Source organism: Rattus rattus, chromosome 3 (genome assembly GCF_011064425.1).
Source record: "Rattus rattus isolate New Zealand chromosome 3, Rrattus_CSIRO_v1, whole genome shotgun sequence".
In the NCBI taxonomy this organism is placed as follows: domain Eukaryota; kingdom Metazoa; phylum Chordata; class Mammalia; order Rodentia; family Muridae; genus Rattus; species Rattus rattus.
In genome coordinates, this window is record NC_046156.1 from 95570874 (window position 1) to 95591371 (window position 20498).

A 20498-nucleotide genomic window follows, 5' to 3' on the forward strand; every position below is an offset into this window, starting at 1 on the left:
AATAAACCTGGAATGTCCACCTCAATTACTTTCCATGTACTATCAATATTCACATCTCATTGGCTGGTTCTACCTGCATCTTTATCCCCTGTTTCTGTCTGCATTTCTCCATCCCTCTTTCTACTAAGCTAGAACAGAAGCTGTTCTTTTGGATAATGGAGACATGTTTGCATTTTTTTTTTACTGCTATCCTGAGTCTTAGAGATTTCTAAGCAGGGTTATCTGGTAAAGGAAGGTCTACAACTGCCCTAAAACCTTGGCATGAGGAACCGAAGTGTTATTAAGTGCTGAATGCGAGCTTTTGATTTTGTTTTTCTAGATAAGGAAATGTTTCATGCAACCAATTTTTATCAAGTACTAAATATATATCCAGGTCTTTCCAGGCATAATAAATGCAGCTGTGAATAAGACAAATAACCCCCCATATATGTGCATATTATATTGTAGCATGATGTGTGGGCAGTATATTTTTAGAAATCATTTCAGGGGGTTGGGGATTCAGCTCAGTGGTAGAGCGCTTGCCTAGCAAGCGCAAGGTCCTGAGTTTGGTCCCCAGCTCCGAAAAAAAGAAAAAAGAAAGAAAGAAACAAATCATTTCAGAAGCATACAGCTTAGTAACTCAGTCATTAAATATCAAATTTTCCAAATAGCTGTCCTAGTGAAAGTAATTTTTAAAGTGTTCATGTGCTAACTTATAAAGAGACCAAACTTTTGAAAATAACTAAGTTATGATTCTTTTCCTAGATATAATAAAATGCAAGAAAGACAGAAGCCCTTCCAGTCCTCAGCAATGTCCCCTTTGCATGAACCCCAGGATCTCTAAAGGCAGACCCTTTGCTACGGTACCATCTGGAGCTTTCCTATGTACAAAGCCAACCATTGATCCATCACTGAAGTCAAAGAGCCTGGCTACTCAGGAGGACAATGGATCGGCTTCCACCTCACCTCAAGATTTCATAGAACCTTTTGGCTCCTTGTCTTTGAACATGACAGACCTGTCTGGAAATAAGGCCGACATGGTCTGTAGTATCCAAAAGCCATCAAGGACATCACCAACTGCATTCACCGAAGAAAATGACTACATCATGCTAAATGCGTCATTGTCGACAAATCTTGTGTGCAGTGTAGATTACAATCACATCCAGCCAGTGTGGCAACTTCTGGCTTTATACAGTGACTCTCCTCTGATACTAGAAAAGAAGCCCCAGCTTACCGAGACTCCTTCACTGTCTTCTAAATATAAACAGGTGGCTCTTAGGCCTGAAGACATTTTTACCAACATAGAGGCTGATGTCAGAGCAGACCCTTTTTGGTTCCAACAAGAAAAAATTGTCTTGCAGCTGAACAGAACCGCCACCACACTTAGCACATTACAGATCCAGTTTTCCACTGATGCTCAAATCGCTTTACCAAAGGCGGAGATGAGACCGGAGAGACTCAAATGGACCATGATTCTGATGATGAACAATACCAAACTGGAACATACTGTTTTGGTTGGCGGCACTATTGCCCTGAGCTGTCCAGGCAAAGGTGACCCTTCACCTCACTTGGAATGGCTTCTAGCTGATGGGAGTAAAGTGAGAGCCCCTTATGTTAGCGAGGATGGGCGAATCCTAATAGACAAAAGTGGGAAGTTGGAACTGCAGATGGCTGACAGCTTTGATGCAGGTCTTTACCACTGCATAAGCACCAATGATGCAGATGCAGATGTTCTCACATACAGGATAACTGTGGTAGAGCCCTATGGAGAAAGCACACATGACAGTGGAGTTCAGCACACAGTGGTTACGGGTGAGACGCTCGACCTCCCATGCCTTTCCACTGGTGTTCCAGATGCTTCTATTAGCTGGATTCTTCCAGGGAACACTGTGTTCTCTCAGCCATCAAGAGACAGGCAAATTCTTAACAATGGGACCTTAAGAATATTACAGGTTACGCCAAAAGATCAAGGTCATTACCAATGTGTGGCTGCCAACCCATCAGGGGCTGACTTTTCCAGTTTTCAAGTCTCAGTCCAAAGGAAAGGCCAAAGGATGGTTGAGCATGACAGGGAGGCAGGTGGATCTGGACTTGGAGAACCCAACTCCAGTGTTTCCCTGAAGCAGCCAGCATCTTTGAAACTCTCTGCATCAGCTTTGACAGGGGCAGAGGCCGGAAAACAAGTCTCCGGTGTACATAGGAAGAACAAACATAGAGACTTAATACATCGGCGGCGTGGGGATTCCACACTCCGGCGATTCAGGGAACATAGGAGGCAGCTCCCTCTCTCTGCTCGGAGAATTGACCCGCAACGCTGGGCAGCACTTCTAGAAAAAGCCAAAAAGAATTCTGTGCCAAAAAAGCAAGAAAATACCACAGTAAAGCCAGTGCCACTGGCTGTTCCCCTTGTGGAACTCACTGACGAGGAAAGGGATGCCTCTGGCATGATTCCTCCAGATGAAGAATTCATGGTTCTGAAAACTAAGGCTTCTGGTGTCCCAGGAAGGTCACCAACTGCTGACTCTGGACCAGTAAATCATGGTTTTGTGACGAGTATAGCTTCTGGCACAGAAGTCTCCTCAACTGTGCATCCGCAAACACTACAATCTGAGCACCTTCCTGATTTCAAATTATTTAGTGTTACAGACGGTACAGCTGTGACGAAGAGTATGAACCCATCCATAGCAAGCAAAATAGAAGATACAACCAACCAAAACCCAATCATTATCTTTCCATCAGTAGCTGAAATTCGAGATTCTGCTCAGGCAGGAAGAGCATCTTCCCAAAGTGCACACCCTGTAACAGGGGGAATCATGGCTGCCTATGGCCATACCAACACACATAGTAGCTTTACCAGCAAAGCCAGTACAGTCTTGCAGCCAATAAATCCAACAGAAAGTTATGGACCTCAGATACCTATAACAGGAGTCAGCAGACCTAGCAGTAGTGACATCTCTTCTCACACTACCGAAGACCCTAGCTTCGCCAGTCACCCTTCAGGCTCACCCACCACTGCCTCGTCTTTATTTCACATTCCTAGAAACAACAATACAGGTAACTTCCCCTTGTCCAGGCACTTGGGAAGAGAGAGGACAATTTGGAGCAGAGGGAGAGTTAAAAACCCACATAGAACCCCGGTTCTCCGACGGCATAGACACAGGACTGTGAGGCCAGCAATCAAGGGACCTGCTAACAAAAATATGAGCCAAGTTCCAGCCACAGAGTCCCCTGGGATGTGCCGCACATGTCCTTCCACAGAAGGGTTCACAGTGGCTACTGCAGCACTGTCAGTTCCGAGTTCATCCCACAGTGCCCTCCCCAAAGCTAATAATGTTGGGGTCATAGCAGAAGAGTCTACCACTGTGGTCAAGAAACCACTATTACTATTTAAGGACAAACAAAATGTAGATATCGAGATAATAACAACCACTACAAAATATTCCGGAGAGCAAAGTACCCACGTGACTCCTACAGAAGCAAGCATGACTTCTGCTCCAACATCTGTACCCCTGGGGAAAACTCCTATAGACAACAGTGGTCACCTGAGCATGGGGATCATCCAAACTGGGAAAGATTCAGTGGTAACAACACCACTTCCCAGTCCCCTCAGCACACCCTCAATACCAACAAGCACAAAATTCTCAAAGAGGAAAACTCCCTTGCACCAGATCTTTGTAAATAACCAGAAGAAGGAGGGGATGTTAAAGAATCCATATCAATTCGGTTTACAAAAGAACCCAGCCACAGAGCTTCCCAAAATAGCTCCTCTTTTACCCACAGGTCAGAGTTCCCCCTCACATTCTACAACTCTCTTGACAAGTCCGCCACCAGCTCTGTCTACAACAATGGCTGCCACTCAGCACAAGAGCACTGAAGTAGTACCAGGTGCCAGAAGTCTCTCAGCAGGGAAGGAGCAGCCCTTCACCAACTCCTCTCCAGTGCTTCCTAGCACCATAAGCAAGAGATCTAATACATTAAACTTCTTGTCAACGGAAAGCCCCACAGTGACAACTCCTACTGCTACTGCATCTGTCATTATCTCTGAAACCCAACGAACAAGATCCAAAGAAGCAAAAGACCAAATAAAGGGGCCTCAGAAGAACAGAAACAACGCAAACAGCACCCCCAGGCAGGTTTCTGGCTATAGAGCATACTCAGCTCTAACAACAGCTGATAGCCCCTTGGCTTTCAGTCACTCCCCACGACAAGATGATGGTGGAACTGTAAGTGCAGTTGCTTATCACTCAACAACCTCTCTTCTGGCCATAACTGAACTGTCCGAGAAGTACACCCAGAATTTGGGAAGTACAACAGCTTTGGAAACATTGTTGAGCAAATCACAGGAGAGTACCACAGTGAAAAGAGCTTCAGACACACCACCACCACTCCTCAGCAGTGGGGCGCCCCCAGTGCCCACTCCTTCCCCACCTCCTTTTACTAAGGGTGTGGTTACAGACAGCAAAGTCACATCAGCTTTCCAGATGACGTCAAACAGAATGGTCACCATATATGAATCTTCAAGGCACAATACAGATCTGCAGCGACCCTCAGCAGAGGCTAGCCCCAATCCTGAGATCATAAGTGGAACCACTGACTCTCCCTCTAACCTGTTTCCATCCACTCCTGTGCCAGCACTAAGAGTAGATAAACCGCAGAATTCTAAATGGAAGCCCTCTCCCTGGCCAGAACACAAATATCAGCCCAAGTCATACCCAGAAACCATTGAGAAGGGCAAAAGGCCAGCAGTAAGCATGTCCCCCCACCTCAGCCTTCCGGAGGCCAGCACTCATGCCTCACACTGGAATGCGCAGAAGCATGCGGAAAAGAGTGTCTTTGATAAGAAACCTGCTCAAAACCCAACTTCCAAACATCTCCCTTACGTCTCTCTACCTAAGACTCTATTGAAAAAGCCGAGAATAATTGGAGGAAAGGCTGCAAGCTTTACAGTTCCAGCTAATTCCGACGTCTTTCTTCCTTGTGAGGCTGTTGGAGACCCACTGCCCACCATCCACTGGACCAGAGTCTCATCAGGTATTTGGAACCATTAGCAATACCTTAATTATAAAACAAGGACAGGCTTGGATCTTTCAGGATTGTAAGCAAAGAGCCAACACTAGTTTTAAACTTTTCCAAAAATATAAAAGCTATTGATATCCTCTTTTGACATTTGCACAATTGCTCATTAGAATTCTCTTTTAGATTTTACTTTGTGCGTGAACATACAGAGGTACCAGATCCCTTAGGGCTGGAACTATCCTACTAGCCCCTACTAGGAAGGTTTTAAATATTGTATTTATTTTATGTGTATGCATGATTGGCCAGCTTGTGAGTCTACGCACACATGTGCCTGGGGTAAGCATGGGTCAGAACAGGGTTATCATGCTTCCTGGAACTGGAATTACAGATTACTGTGAACCAGCAAAAGCAACTAGTGTTCTTAAGTGCTGAGCCATCTCTCCCCACTACCAGAAGGTTTTCTGAATATGGTGTTAAGAATAGTTTGGGGCGGGGTGGGGTGGGGTGGGGACTAGACAGCGCTCCATGTGTAAAGGGCACCTACTGCCAAGCCTAATGGCTTGAGTTTAATCTCTGGAACAGACATGGTAGACAGATTGTTTTCTCATCTCTACCCACTGGCGATGGCATGCATGTGCTCATACATACACATGCAAATCAATAAAACACATTGGTAATGAAAGTTTGAAAGGTAGTCATTAAGGCTAGATAGGATGGAATATGCCTATACTGCTGGCAGTGGGGATGAATTCAGTGCCAGCTTGGGTTATAAAAGATGCTGTTTTAAAACCACGGTTTTAAAATAACATTTAGGACCAATTATTTATCTGATATTAAATGGCCTGCTATATACATACAGGGAACATTGCATAGACTGAGCAGATTGTATTTATATACTTATATATACTTATAATTTATATAGTATACACCCACAAATATACATGCAAAAATAATTAAAGATATAAATACATAATTAAAGCCATAAATTTGAAAGAGAGCAAGAGGGGATACATGGAGGAATTAGAGGGAGGCAAGAACAGGGGTGAAATGATCTAATCATGTTATAATAACAAAAGAAATCGTTAAAATAAATGAATAAAAATGTTAAAGCCAAAAAATAACTTTGAAAGTTGAATATATATAATATTTTCCAGAAATGCCCTGGTGAACTATCTGTATTTTAAATTTAAATTTATGTGAATAAAATTGTTTTAAAATATACATATGCATATACATATATGCCAGACATAGTGACACGCATTTTTTTAAAGATTTTTATTTATGTATGTGAGTGCACTGTTGCTGTCTTCAGACACACCAGGAGAGGGCATCAGATGCCATTATAGATGGCTGTGAACCACCATGTGGCTGCTGGGAATTGAACTCAGGACCTCTGGAAGAATAGCCAGTGCTCTTAACCACTGAGCCATCTCTCCAACCCGTGAATAAAAATTTGAAAAAACATCTTTAGCCACCTGAAGACTATGTCTTATAGTTTAAATGTATTTTTTGTAAGTTTAGCAATGATGATGAACTTTATGTATACTTTTTTTTTTTCCATCTTATCAGGACTTGAAATATCCCAAGGGACACAGAAAAGCCGGTTCCACGTGCTTCCCAATGGCACCTTGTCCATCCAGAGGGTCAGTATTCAGGACCGTGGACAGTACCTGTGCTCTGCATCTAATCCGCTGGGCGTAGACCATCTTCATGTCTCTTTGTCTGTGGTTTCTTACCCGGCAAGGATTCTGGAGAGACATGTCAAGGAGATCACAGTTCATTCTGGAAGTACTGTGGAACTAAAGTGCAGAGTGGAGGGTATGCCGAGGCCCACAGTTTCCTGGATACTTGCAAACCAAACGGTGGTCTCAGAAACAACCAAGGGAAGCAGAAAGGTCTGGGTAACACCTGATGGAACATTGATCATCTATAATCTGAGTCTTTATGATCGTGGTTTTTACAAGTGTGTGGCCAGCAACCCATCTGGCCAGGATTCACTGTTGGTTAAGATACAAGTCATCACAGCTCCCCCTGTCATTACAGAGCAAAAGAGGCAAGCCGTCGTTGGGGTTTTAGGTGGAAATTTGAAACTGCCCTGCACTGCAAAAGGAACTCCCCAGCCCAGTGTTCACTGGGTCCTTTATGATGGGACTGAACTAAAACCATTGCAGTTGACTCATTCCAGGTTTTTCTTGTATCCAAATGGGACTCTGTATATAAGAAGCATCGCTCCTTCAGTGAGAGGCACTTATGAGTGCATTGCCACCAGCTCCTCAGGCTCAGAGAGAAGGGTAGTGATTCTTACTGTGGAAGAGGGAGAGACAATCCCCAGGATAGAAACTGCCTCTCAGAAATGGACCGAGGTGAATTTGGGTGAGAAATTACTACTGAACTGCTCAGCTACTGGGGATCCAAAGCCTAGAATAATCTGGAGGCTGCCATCCAAGGCTGTCATCGACCAGTGGCACAGGTAAGCCTTTCTGTTAGAATTATCTCCTTTGTTTACTTAGCTGTACAACTTTTAAAACGGGAAAGAGGTGCAGGAGAGCTAGCAGCAGCTGCAAAGATCACCCAGGATGTACAGGAAGGTGGCTTTACGTTAAGAAAGGCATTCCTTCTGACATCACTGAATACAAAGTCACTTTTTTTTCTTTTATTGGATTTTTAAAATTTACATTTCAAATTTTATCCCTTTTCCCGGTTTCCCCTCCAGAATCCAACTATCCCATCCCTTCCCCCAGCTTCTATGAGGATGCTCCCTCACCCACCCTCTCCCTCCCACCTCCCCACTCTGACGTTCCCTTACACTGGGACATCAAGCCTTGACAGGACCAAGGGCATCCTTTGCTACATATGTGGATGGAGCCATAGGTCCATCCCTGTGTATTCTTGCGATGGTGTTTTAGTCCCTGGGAGCTCTGGGAAGGGAGGGGTCTGGTTGGTTGATATTGTTCTTCTTACGGGGTTCCAAACCTCTCCAACTACTTCAGTCCTTTCTCTAACTCCTCCATTGGGGATCCCATTCTCAGTTCAATGGTTGGCTGCAGGCCTCCTCCTCTATTTGTCATGCTCTGTCAGAGCCTCTTAGGAGACAGCTATATCTAGGTCCTGTCAGCATGCACTTCTTGGTATCTGCAATATTGTCTGGGTTTGGTGTCTGTATATGGGATGGATCCCCAGGTAGGGCAGTCTCTGGATGGCCTTTCCTTCAGTCTCTGCTCCACATGTTGTCTCCATATTTCCTCCTGTGAGTATTTTTGTTCCCTCTTCTCATGCTTCACTCCAGCCCAGATTCTTGGCTTGCACAGGTGTGAGCTATGGGAGAAGCTTATTAGCTTACATACTGGTGGATGTTTTTCCTTTTCTTGTAGCTGCTTTAAAAATGCTAACTGTGTGAAGCTATTCGTTATTTCTGAATCCAAAAGATAACTAGCCATTTTGAGGCTATCAGAACAAAATGTGTTTCATTCAGGACCCTCCTGTCAGATGCCATACACTTTCATCACACCATAATCCATTCTTAAACTTACAATACACTTTATGAAAGGCACATTAAGACCTTCTCAGAGTAAAATATATTCAAAATTCCATGAACTTGGTGTTACCAGATATAAACCTTTTTTATTGTGCTCTTTGTAAAAATTGATATTCAGTGTATACTCACTAAAAGCAAAAATTATAGCTTGTGAATTATAAATTGTGCTCTCCATGACTTTGTGTAATGATTTTCTATAATGGTAGAAAGAGACAAAGCTGAGTACTTTCTCATTTACATTTATTTATTAAAATACAAATGCAATAGAAATTAAACACAGTATATATGAATTTATATGGATACTTGGAAATTGAAGCCCCCCCCCACTGGCACAGAAAGTTGGCACAGAATATAATGAACAAATTTGTAATTTTTAATTCAAATGTCGATATTAATTTTCAGGTTTTTTCAGGAATCAATTACCTTAAATGTTAAACTGCAGTTCAGTAATGCTGAGCTGGAGTGTGGACTTTAGAATCCATAGACTTACATTTATTTTACCCTCTGTATGTGTTTCCATTGGACATTTAGTAGCTTCAATATTTCACTTGTCAGCTTTGCATTTTGTTTCACAAAACCAGTGCATTCTCTCTCTCTCTCTCTCTCTCTCTCTCTCTCTCTCTCTCTCACACACACACACACACACACACACACACACACACACACACACACTCCATGTCAGAATTGCTGCAGCTACTCTGACTCTTTGCAGCTCTATATGAATTATAGGGTTGCTTTATTTACCCCTCAGAAGAAAGTGACTGTAATTTTGATGGGGTTTTCACTGAACCATCAGTTTAACAATTCTTTTGATCTTGAGTAAGAACAGTGAAAACAAAGGAAGTTTTGTTCCAACCCTAAGAAGACATACTTTTAGCCCTTTCTAATCCAGTGTGATATTTTTCATATATAGGGTTTAATACTTGAGATAAGCTCCTTCGGTATTGAGCTTGTTGATTTATTATTATAAGGGACACCAAACCTTTTCTTTTATCTGTAAAGATAATCCCATGACTTTGTCTTTGATGGTGTTACATTAAGTTTATTGATTCGCAAATGTTAAACCATCCCAGCATTTCTTGGATTAACCTGAATTGATCATGTTCTATGACCATGTTGAAATGCAGGACTAAGTTTACTTGTATTTTACTGAGAAAATTTTCATTTGGGCTCATCATGGGTATGGGTTTAATATATTTTTTATCATTGTGTTTTGGTTTAGAATGATGAAAATGCTGCCCCTTTAAAAATATGTTGCCAGAGTTCCTGGCTCCCTATTTATACTTTAAGAAGAAATGGAAGCAATTCTTTACATATTCATATAAACCATCAGTACAGCTGTAAGACATGAGGATTTTTATTAGATAGAAGACATTTCACTACCACTGCAACATATCATTACTGTTTTATTTCCTGATCAGTTTTAGTAGGCCATATGCTTTCAGGAACTTGCTCAGTACTTCTCATATTCATGTGATTTTGCCATATACTTACTCATGGTGCTTTTAAAATAATCTTTTGTGTTTCTGTAGCATCAGGGTTCTCCAGAGGAACAGAGCCAGTAGAATAAATATACTGAACAGGAATACCATTGGCTTACACAAGGTCTGGGGAGTCCAACAATGGTTGTCTTAACATTGGAAATGCTGAGAGCCAGTCAGTGCCTGCACTGTCCCTGAAGCTAAGTGTCAGTAACCCTAGTCTGGCACTGAAGGCCTGGTCTTCAGTTCAGTTTGACAGACCAAGGGAGCTGACTTCTGATGTCAACAAAGGCAGCTGCAGCAGAGTAGATGAGCTCGCCAACAAGAAACAGGGGAATTAGGTCAAAGGGCTTCAACACTCTTGCTTTGGACCTTCTTTGTTTTTCTCTTCTTTCTATCAATAATTTATTCCATCTTTGTAGGCATACCATTCTATGATATGGGCATGCCATAGTTTAATACATTTTGTTAATATGTAATTATTTTGCAAAGAAACAGGATTTATTGCAATACGTCCATGCATGCACAGAGAACATACAAATCCTACGCTTCTATGCTTCTGTCCCCATCTCTCCCTCCCCTGCCAAGCTTTCAGTCCTTAGTAATGACACCATTACTTTAGAATGGGTTTGTTGTTTCCATACAGAGAGAAAAAGTGATACATATCAACTATTTCACTTAACAGTGTCCTCTAGTTCTATCCATTTTGCTACAAATGATAGTATTTCATTCTCATTATATTTAAATAATATTCCATTGTGATGCGACACCATGTTTCCTTTATCCATTTTCTTGTTAGGGGTCACTTAGGCTGGTTTGTTTTTCACCTTAGCAGGAACAAATGACACATAAACAGAAACATGCAGATATCTCTTTCGTGTGCTGACTTCATCTCCTTTGCATATAAAACCCAAAGTGGCATCACTAGGTCAGATCTATTTTTAGCCTTCCAAGGGATCTCCAAGTGCTTTCTACAGCCTCAACTAATTTATATTCCAAAGTGTGCGACTCCTTTCACTTTGTATCTTTGTCAGCATATTTTAAAAATTTATTAATTTTTTGGTAATAGTCATTCTAATTGGGGGAAAGACGGCATTTAATTGTAGCTTTGATAACCATGATGACACGTCACTACTGCTGCTGCTGCTGCTGCTGCTGCTGGAAGACACTGTCCACATTTAGGGTGTGTCTTTTCAATTCAGTGAATCAACAAAACCACTCCAGTCATGCTCAGATCGTAGCCTAATCTAGACAACCTAGATGAGCCCTCAGAGGTTTGCCTAGAGACTTTCGCCTTGAGTGATTCTAGATCCTGTCAAGTTACAATATTAACTATTGTAAGTAGTTATAATGTTTCTGTTTTGATTTATGTGACTGTCCTCTTTTTTATTAATCTATGTAAAGTTTTGAGATGGTATTTATCCCTTTTTTAAGCCCACAGATTTCATTGCCCTTTAGTAAATTTTGTTTTAGTTTTCATTTTTTATTGTTACTTTTCCTTTCATTTGCTTTTTATTTTTAATTTTTTTTTTTTTTTTTTTTGTTTCCCTAGGTAGTTGGGGATCCTGTGTTTGAAGCTTTTTAAGTTGCACGTATTGCTAAAATTTTTTCTCAATACTGACTTTGTTGTATCACACAGATTTTCATAGTCTGCTGCAATTTTAATGTTCTTAAAATTCTCCTTTAAGTTTTCAATTACCCTCTGCTCATTTAGTAGCATGCTATTTACAATTTACTATATATATATATGTGTATATATATAAAATATTGATATTTCTACTACCATTGCATTGAACTTCTTTAGATCTAATATTATAGTTAACAATATATGTAATATCTAGTAATATTACATATATTATATGTCCAGGTGGTACCATTATACCTGTTCTATCACCTTTGTCCTAGTTTTTTACTGTTGCTGTGACAAACACTATGACCAAAAACAATTTAGGGTAAGAGAGGGCTTATGTCAGCTTACAGGTTAGAGTCCATCATTGAGAGAACTCAGGGTTGGAACTCAAGGCAACTTGAAGCAGGAACTGAAGCCTTGCTGCTTGCTCGCTCGCTCACTGGATCATGCTCTGCTAGATTTCTTACACAGATCAGGCCCAAATGCTTAGGGATGGTGCCAACTAGGGATTGTGTCAATCAACACAATCTTCCACAGACATACTCACAGGCCAATGTAGTGTGTAAAAATCCATCAATTGACACTCTCAGTTAATTCTAGGCCATGAGAAGTTGACAGCTGAAGCAAAAACAGTCTTGTCAAACTGATGTTTTGTTTCTCTTTGACGTTTCTCACTTCAAGGCTACTTTGAAGTTCCCAGCCCCCTCCTAAGCAGATAAGCCTTTTCTTATGCCACTGTTCTTCAAGTGTTGGTTAATGGAGGATGTTATATATTGCAACGTTGATAGATCAGATTTGAGACGTGTCACTTTAAATCAGTTTTGTTTTTTAAGAAGGTTGCCTCGTTACCAGTATCATTAACATTAGCCACGGACTTGAATCAGAAGCAGGGGTTTTGATAAGGATTCTGTGCTCCTAGAGGTAGTTGTGATGCAACTAAAATTTGAGTCTGGGTCCCAAACTTAATGGCTCAGAGGCAACCTGAGAATTTTTCTAAGCATTGAGGTCAGTGGCCCTGACCAGCTCTACTGAATCTGCATCTCTGTTAAGAGAACCCAAGTAATATGTAAATCTGGTCCCATACAATGCTAACACATTGTTTAAGAGAGGGACTGTCAAGGACCAACATTTAGGGCTTTAGCCCTTAGTGTTTACTACACATAACCATCATGCCAGAAGCCCAGTGCCTCGGCCAACCCCACATCACTTCTCAGACACTCCAGTCTTGAAGCATGAGCTCCAAGTATGTCAGTCTACATAAGCTGAGAATTTTTAGTCCTGCAGACAAGTTTGAGAATAAAAGGTTTTAGAACACATTAGAAGATATTAGTGGCCCCACACAGGCTTTCCTGAGACTTCAACCAAGCTCAATCTGAAGATTTCCTCTAGAGTGGGAGAAATACTTGGAGATCAAACAAACAAAATCTGTATGAAGTGCTTGATTGTTCTCTTCATTTGTGTGTACATCATCATAATCTTACCTTGGTTTCTTTCCAGAAAAATTCCTTCCATGCTTGAGATAAACAAAAGGCACACCCTTCCTCATATGATTATTCTCTATATAGTACTCTGTATCTGAAAATGACTGAGGCTGCTCACATGGGTTTCAGTTATGCTCTGGGAAGTCCCGGGACGGCCAGATGGCGGTGAAGGTGCTTGCTGCTGTCCTGGCCTGCACACTTTTAATCTCTTCAGTCCACATTAGAAGCTTTCAAAAAATGTGTTCATCAGGAAGTTTGGGAGCTGATGCTCCACAACTGATGGGAGCAGATGCAGATGCCCAGATGCTAGGCAGAGCCAGATGGACCTCACAGAGTGGAGGAGGAAGGATTGTAGGAGCAGAGGTGTTCATGACACCAGGAGAACATGGAACATGGGCCACAGAGTCAAAGAAGCAGGGCTCATAGAGGCTCACAGAAACTGAGGCAACAAACATAGACCCTTTACGGGTCTGGACTAGTTCCTCTGTGTATATGTTATATCTGTGGAGCCTGGTGTTCTTGGGGGGCTCCCAAAAGTGGGAATACGATGGAGGTGTCTCTGACTCTTTTACCTGCACTCGGGACCCAAGGTGATATGAGGATTTGTGCCTAATCTTACTGTATTTTATTAGGCCATGTTCCTGGCACTTGCTACACACACACACACACACACACACACACACACACACACACACACACACACAAACAATGGAAGGAGGGCTGGGAGGGAGGGAGAGGATGTCTAACACTATAGATAGATGGTTAACAATGTAGACTGATAAATAGTTTCACTTATTTACCTCATGTCAAAAGGGTAAAACACAGGTGCTCTTGAGTGTATGTTCTTAGCACTAAAGCTAGGCTCTGCCACCTGGTGGTCAAATGTGGCAATTACAGGCAATGCAGAGCAGTCACAGTGCCCGAGTCAATGACTTTATAGAGGCCCAGACAGCAGGTGCTTCAGCTTCTAATGCGTCCTAGACTGGTGTCCTCTGTAGACAGGACAGACTGTTTCTAGTTAAATAACTTAAAAGTTGCTTCATTGATACATTTAAAAAGTATCATCAGGCATTAATTTAGCACGTAACTATGAGTTATTTTTCATTTAGCAGAAAGTGCTATTTTTGTGGATCCATTTGATATATATAATGTTTTAAGCATCCTTCTCACCAGTGAGATGTTTTTCAAAATTGCATGAATAAGATTTGATTTCAGGCCATTTGGAAAATAATACTGTCTTCAGCAAATTATGCTTTGTGACTAAGCTTTTTTAGGCAAATGGCTTAGATAACAGTAAGTGACTTAACATGTACAATCGTGCCAGTCATCCTCTTAGTAAGGCTGGAGGGGAAGAAACATCATATAAATAAGGCCACTTCTACATAGTATAGTATTCTGTGAATGTGTATAAACTGGTGATCATGCTTACAGTCTTTTCATGTGTTTGTATGTTCATGTTGGGGTGTGCACGTGTGGTGGCCAGAAGTAAACAAACACTGCAGTCTTCCACAATCACTTCCCACCTAACTATTATGAGTGTCTCTCACTGAACCTAGAGATCACCTCTTCAGCGACACTGGCTGTCTAGCAAGCTCCAGCCATGCTGGGGCTACAGATGTGCACCGCCATGCCTAACTCTTGTGTGGGCACTGGAGATCCAAATTCAGGTCTAAAAACTGCCATAGGCAGCTTCCTCACGGAATCATCTCCTAAGCCCCACTTTCAGTCTCCCACTGCTTTCTCACGTTTGTCTCTTCTCTCCTTAGAATGGGCAGCCGAATCCACGTCTACCCAAATGGATCCTTGGTGGTTGGGTCAGTGACGGAAAAAGACGCTGGTGACTACTTATGTGTAGCAAGAAACAAAATGGGCGATGACCTGGTCCTGATGCATGTCCGCCTAAGATTGACACCTGCCAAAATTGAACAGAAGCAGTATTTTAAGAAGCAAGTGCTCCATGGGAAAGATTTCCAAGTTGACTGCAAGGCTTCTGGCTCCCCTGTGCCTGAGGTATCCTGGAGTTTGCCTGATGGGACAGTGCTCAACAATGTAGCCCAAGCTGATGACAGTGGCTATAGGACCAAGAGGTACACACTTTTCCACAATGGAACCTTATATTTCAACAACGTTGGGATGGCAGAGGAAGGAGATTATATTTGCTCTGCCCAGAACACCTTAGGGAAAGATGAGATGAAAGTCCACCTAACAGTTCTAACAGCCATCCCACGGATAAGGCAAAGCTACAAGACCACCATGAGGCTCAGGGCTGGAGACACAGCTGTCCTTGACTGCGAGGTCACTGGGGAACCCAAGCCCAATGTATTTTGGTTGCTGCCTTCCAACAATGTCATTTCATTCTCCAATGACAGGTTCACATTTCATGCCAATAGAACTTTGTCCATCCATAAAGTGAAACCACTTGACTCTGGGGACTATGTATGCGTAGCTCAGAATCCTAGCGGGGATGATACTAAGATATACAAACTGGACATTGTCTCTAAACCTCCATTAATCAATGGCCTGTATGCAAACAAAACTGTTATTAAAGCCACAGCCATTCGGCACTCCAAAAAATACTTTGACTGCAGAGCAGATGGGATCCCATCTTCCCAGGTCACGTGGATTATGCCAGGCAATATTTTCCTCCCAGCTCCATACTATGGAAGCAGAGTCACAGTCCATCCAAATGGAACCTTGGAGATGAGGAACATCCGGCTTTCTGACTCTGCGGACTTCACCTGTGTGGTTCGGAACGAGGGAGGGGAGAGTGTGTTGGTGGTGCAGTTAGAAGTCCTGGAAATGCTGAGAAGACCAACATTCAGAAACCCATTCAACGAAAAAGTCATCGCCCAAGCTGGCAAGCCCGTAGCACTGAACTGCTCTGTGGATGGGAACCCCCCACCTGAAATTACCTGGATCTTACCTGACGGCACACAGTTTGCTAACAGACCACCCAATTCCCCGTATCTGATGGCAGGCAATGGCTCTCTCATCCTTTACAAAGCAACTCGGAACAAGTCAGGGAAGTATCGCTGTGCAGCCAGGAATAAGGTTGGCTACATCGAGAAACTCATCCTGTTAGAGATCGGGCAGAAGCCAGTCATTCTGACATACGAACCAGGGATGGTGAAGAGCGTCAGTGGGGAAGCGTTATCACTGCATTGTGTGTCTGATGGGATCCCCAAGCCAAATGTCAAGTGGACTACACCGGGTGGCCATGTAATCGACAGGCCTCAAGTGGATGGAAAATACATACTGCATGAAAATGGCACGCTGGTCATCAAAGCAACAACAGCTCACGACCAAGGAAATTATATCTGTAGGGCTCAAAACAGTGTTGGCCAGGCAGTTATTAGCGTGTCAGTGATGGTTGTGGCCTACCCTCCCCGAATCATAAACTACCTACCCAGGAACATGCTCAGGAGGACAGGGGAAGCCATGCAGCTCCACTGTGTGGCCTTGGGAATCCCCAAGCCAAAAATCACCTGGGAGACGCCAAGACACTCCCTGCTCTCAAAAGCAACAGCAAGAAAACCCCACAGAAGTGAGATGCTTCACCCACAAGGTACGCTAGTCATTCAGAATCTCCAAACCTCGGATTCCGGAGTCTATAAGTGCAGAGCTCAGAACCTGCTTGGGACTGATTATGCAACGACTTACATCCAGGTACTCTGACAGGAAGGGGGAGACTAAAATTCAACAGAAGTCCACATCCACAGGGTTTATTTTTTGGAAGAAGTTTAATCAAAGGCAGCCATAGGCATGTAAATGAGTCTGAATACATTTACAGTATTAAATTTACAATGGACATGCGATGAGACTTGTAAATGAAAGCATTGTGAACTGAAACCGAGTCTCTGTGGATCTCAAAGCAAACTCTTAACTTAAGGCACTTTGATTTTGCCAACAAATAATAACAAACATTAAGAGAAAAAATGATCCACTACAAAATAACAAACGGCTAATGCACCTGAATTCTCAGTAAAAAGACCTTTCTCTCGCTAACAGTTGCCAGCTGCCTCGTGTCTGTTTCCTACCAATGTCACAAACATCGCACACAGGGTGAATGGAGTCAACAGGAAAAATTAAGTTTGCGGTCTGTGTAAATCTCAATGTACAAATATTCTGTCACTGGTTTATAAACATTTTGATAAAACCTACAGAAAACGAGTACGGAACTGTTTTGATTATGATCATTAGCGTACCATTTGTTCACACTGGAAGCTCCCATTGCTTTAATACCTGCTTTCAAACCAAAACAAAGCAGGTGCGGGCTAGCTCTTCTATGTATGCAGGGCCGCCTGATGCTCGCACACCAGGAAGTGCAGAAAGCTGGTCTCACATTGGTCCACACCTCCTGTCCTGAAATGCTTTACAGGCACAGTGAAACTTCTTTACAACTTTCAAACCTAACTCAGGCACCCAAGGTCTGGAGCCATTCTTAAGACTTTCTAAGGGGGAATCCCTCCAAGAGTCTGGATGACAGCTTCTATATAATGAAGTTTCACTGCATTTAAATTTTGAATGTTTTTTTTTATAATTCACCGTACTTATATTACATGTCTAATTCAACCCAAATATATGTGGGGTATCATATGATTTACCCCTTTTATTCTAAAGGCTGGGAATTTTCTAGAATAAGTCCTCTGGCTTCTGTCCAAATTTTATCTATTTATAGATGGTAAGAACCTTGTAAATAAAAAAGCAAGAGACATTCAGTTAGCTCAGAACACTAAGACCAAGAGCTTTGGTAGGTTGTGCCAATAATTTGGGGCTTGGCTTCACGGTGTCTCCGTAATGCCTACTTTCTTTTGGCCCCTACCTCAGACATAAGCTGACTACAGTTAGCTGTGGTACTGAAGAAGGGTACAGAAAACAAGAAAGGCCACCCTCTAAGGAATCAGCTCCATGAGATTTCAAGGTTTGGTCTTTAATTTTCCTATCTGCAACCCACCCAGCAAATGACAAGGTTCTGCTATAGAGCTTTTCCTCAGGACAATTTTAATGCCAACCACATACATTTGCTATGAAAGGAGAAAAAAAAAACTCTCAAAATGCAGAATTAAGTGGCAGTAAATATAATAACTAACTAAATTTAAAATTCCAGTCGCTTTCCTGGTAACACATAGGGAAAAACAGCTCTAGGTTTTCCCTCGTCCCCTACAGCATCTCAGAGCTAGAGGGGCTTAACATGATTTACCTTCCTCATCTTAACAGACAAAATAAATAATGACCAAGGGATAGCCATAGCCTTCATGTGCAAAATAATTAATAAATTAACTTCTGCAAAGTGTAAAGTGCATACAAATGCTATGCCGTTCTAACGCTCATTCTGCTGTTTGCAACACTGAGCTACAAAAAAATACAAGGTTCAAACCGAAACTGGAGGTCTAACCATCAACAACCATTGACTAAAGACCAGAGAGGACAGGATATGACCTGCTCACTGGGCACAACACTCACACTTCAGTGGTTTTTCTAATGCAGTCCTATGGTATATTACCTTGGGGGAAAATAGCTCCGTGAATTTTAAGACTGACTCTGGAGAGGAAATCAAAGCAGACGTATGGGGCCACTGAAATGTCCTGCACTGTCTGAGAGCAGATAGAACGTGAACTCAGTGGAAAGAACGGTCTTTAATGTTTGGCAAAGTCTTTTTCCAGCCCAGAGTAAACACAAAACAAGCAGGCTGGAGGGGTATATTTCACAGTGTACAAAGCAGTTCACATGATGTCGCCATGGCAACGAAAGCAAACATGTATCTGAGGTCATTTGAATGAGTCAAACTTTGCAATGGGTAACTCACCTAGGAAGATATAAATTATTTATATAATGATCTGCGAAAGAAATCATCGGAAGTCGTACTAGCTATGTTTTAAAAAAGTAGTTCTACAGGGTTTGCTCTTCATAGACAATCTATTCACAGTATGCTTGACTACATTACGGTGAAATCATATGGCAAAAAGAAAGTGAACCCAACAAAGGACAGGGAAAGGTCCCTGCGTGTCTTAAAATGCCCTGCAATTTTCACATTCAAAATTGTATGCATCTAATTCTAAAAAAATATTATACGGAATACTCTTAAGTTACACAAACTGATAATAATTTACTGTATTTTTTTTCACTCTAATAGGAGCAAATTACCACATACTTGAACAAAGTTAAAATAGTTACTATTTCTTTATAATAAATTTGATGTATAATTTACTTTACTTGTGCTTTTCTTGCACCGGTTTATAAATACAGTAGAAGCAATACACAACCAAGACTGACACACCAACATTAATAATTAAATCCAAAACTGTGAATACTTACCATACAAAATTAACAGCAAGTACAGCTTTGATGACTACCAGAACCCTCTGGCCTGTGGGGCCAGGCTCTCTGGAAACCATGTCCAGTCTGAGCACTGTGGAATCTAAGGCCAGCTGTGAGATTTCACTTTATTTTTTTCTCAAGATGGCATGAGGTTCTGAAGAACCTAAACTGGGCAGTTATTTTATTTATTTATTTATTTTTTTACCAAAACTGGCAGTAAGTGAATGGGCTGATTCCACCGTGGTTCCTCTGGCCTCCAGTGGTTATGCGGTGGATATTGTCTCCATGAAGAATCTGGTTAAAGTTTTGCCACTGCGAACGCATCTGAGTGCAGCTGCTTCTAAGAGGGCTCCCACAGCTCTCAGGGCGGCTCTTGCAGAAGCCCTGAAGGAGCGGAAGTACTGAGCAACGACCTGGTTCAGCACCTTTGGACCACAACAAAAGCGAAGCAAAGTCCTTCATAAACGCGAACAGAGTTTATAAAGTGCTTATGAAATGATCAACATTTCAAATTAAAGTGATGCTAATGAACGTTCACCCCGCTGCCACGGTTGAGCGAAAAGCGAATGTGTCCACTCCCGAGAGACCTGCCACATCTTCCCAATCAGTAGTTTGGTCCACCACGGGTTAAAAAAAATCATTAATGAATACATAAATATTTAAACCTACCATAATTCATTCTTTATGTAAATATGAGATAAAAAAGCACCAGTTTCAGAAGGTCTGCTACCGCACTATCCGGATTATGACCTACATCTTAAAACCTACTTTAAATATGATAAAAACCAAACCATGACTCCTTTACTTATTTAAATACCTCTGCATGAAATGTAGCATAAAATATAGGAAAACATAAATAAACCAAAGACCAATGGAGACGTCTTATGGTGACTAGTAAATTTGCTTTTCTGTTTTTCAGTGCAAACGTAACCTTCGTGTCTTCTCTCTCTGATTCAAAAGTGTGAAGGGTGTGCACAGGGGGTCACTCCTTGCTGTGGCTGATTACCTAAGAGGAAAGCAAAAGTAGGAGTTACAGATATGCTGCACACGAGACCTTC

The 20498-nt window shown here is 42.0% G+C and overlaps 2 protein-coding genes across 11 annotated transcripts in view; one reads left to right on the plus strand and one right to left on the minus strand.

The window, feature by feature from the left end:
* Igsf10 (immunoglobulin superfamily member 10) overlaps nucleotides 1-17282 on the plus strand; it is a 28776-nt gene extending 11494 nt beyond the window's left edge. The window contains exons 6-8 of the mRNA XM_032898348.1: nucleotides 745-5010; nucleotides 6565-7465; nucleotides 14889-17282. Of these exons, the coding sequence (XP_032754239.1) occupies nucleotides 745-5010; nucleotides 6565-7465; nucleotides 14889-16797 (7076 nt within the window). The 3' untranslated portion in view covers nucleotides 16798-17282. The remainder of the gene's footprint in view (nucleotides 1-744; nucleotides 5011-6564; nucleotides 7466-14888) is intronic.
* The window catches only part of Med12l (mediator complex subunit 12L), a 320796-nt gene continuing 317141 nt past the window's right edge, over nucleotides 16844-20498 (minus strand). For all 10 annotated transcript variants that reach the window (XM_032898341.1, XM_032898340.1, XM_032898338.1 and 7 more), the window contains one exon: nucleotides 16844-20446. In XM_032898341.1, coding sequence (XP_032754232.1) covers nucleotides 20394-20446 — 53 coding nt within the window. In that variant the 3' untranslated portion in view covers nucleotides 16844-20393. The remainder of the gene's footprint in view (nucleotides 20447-20498) is intronic.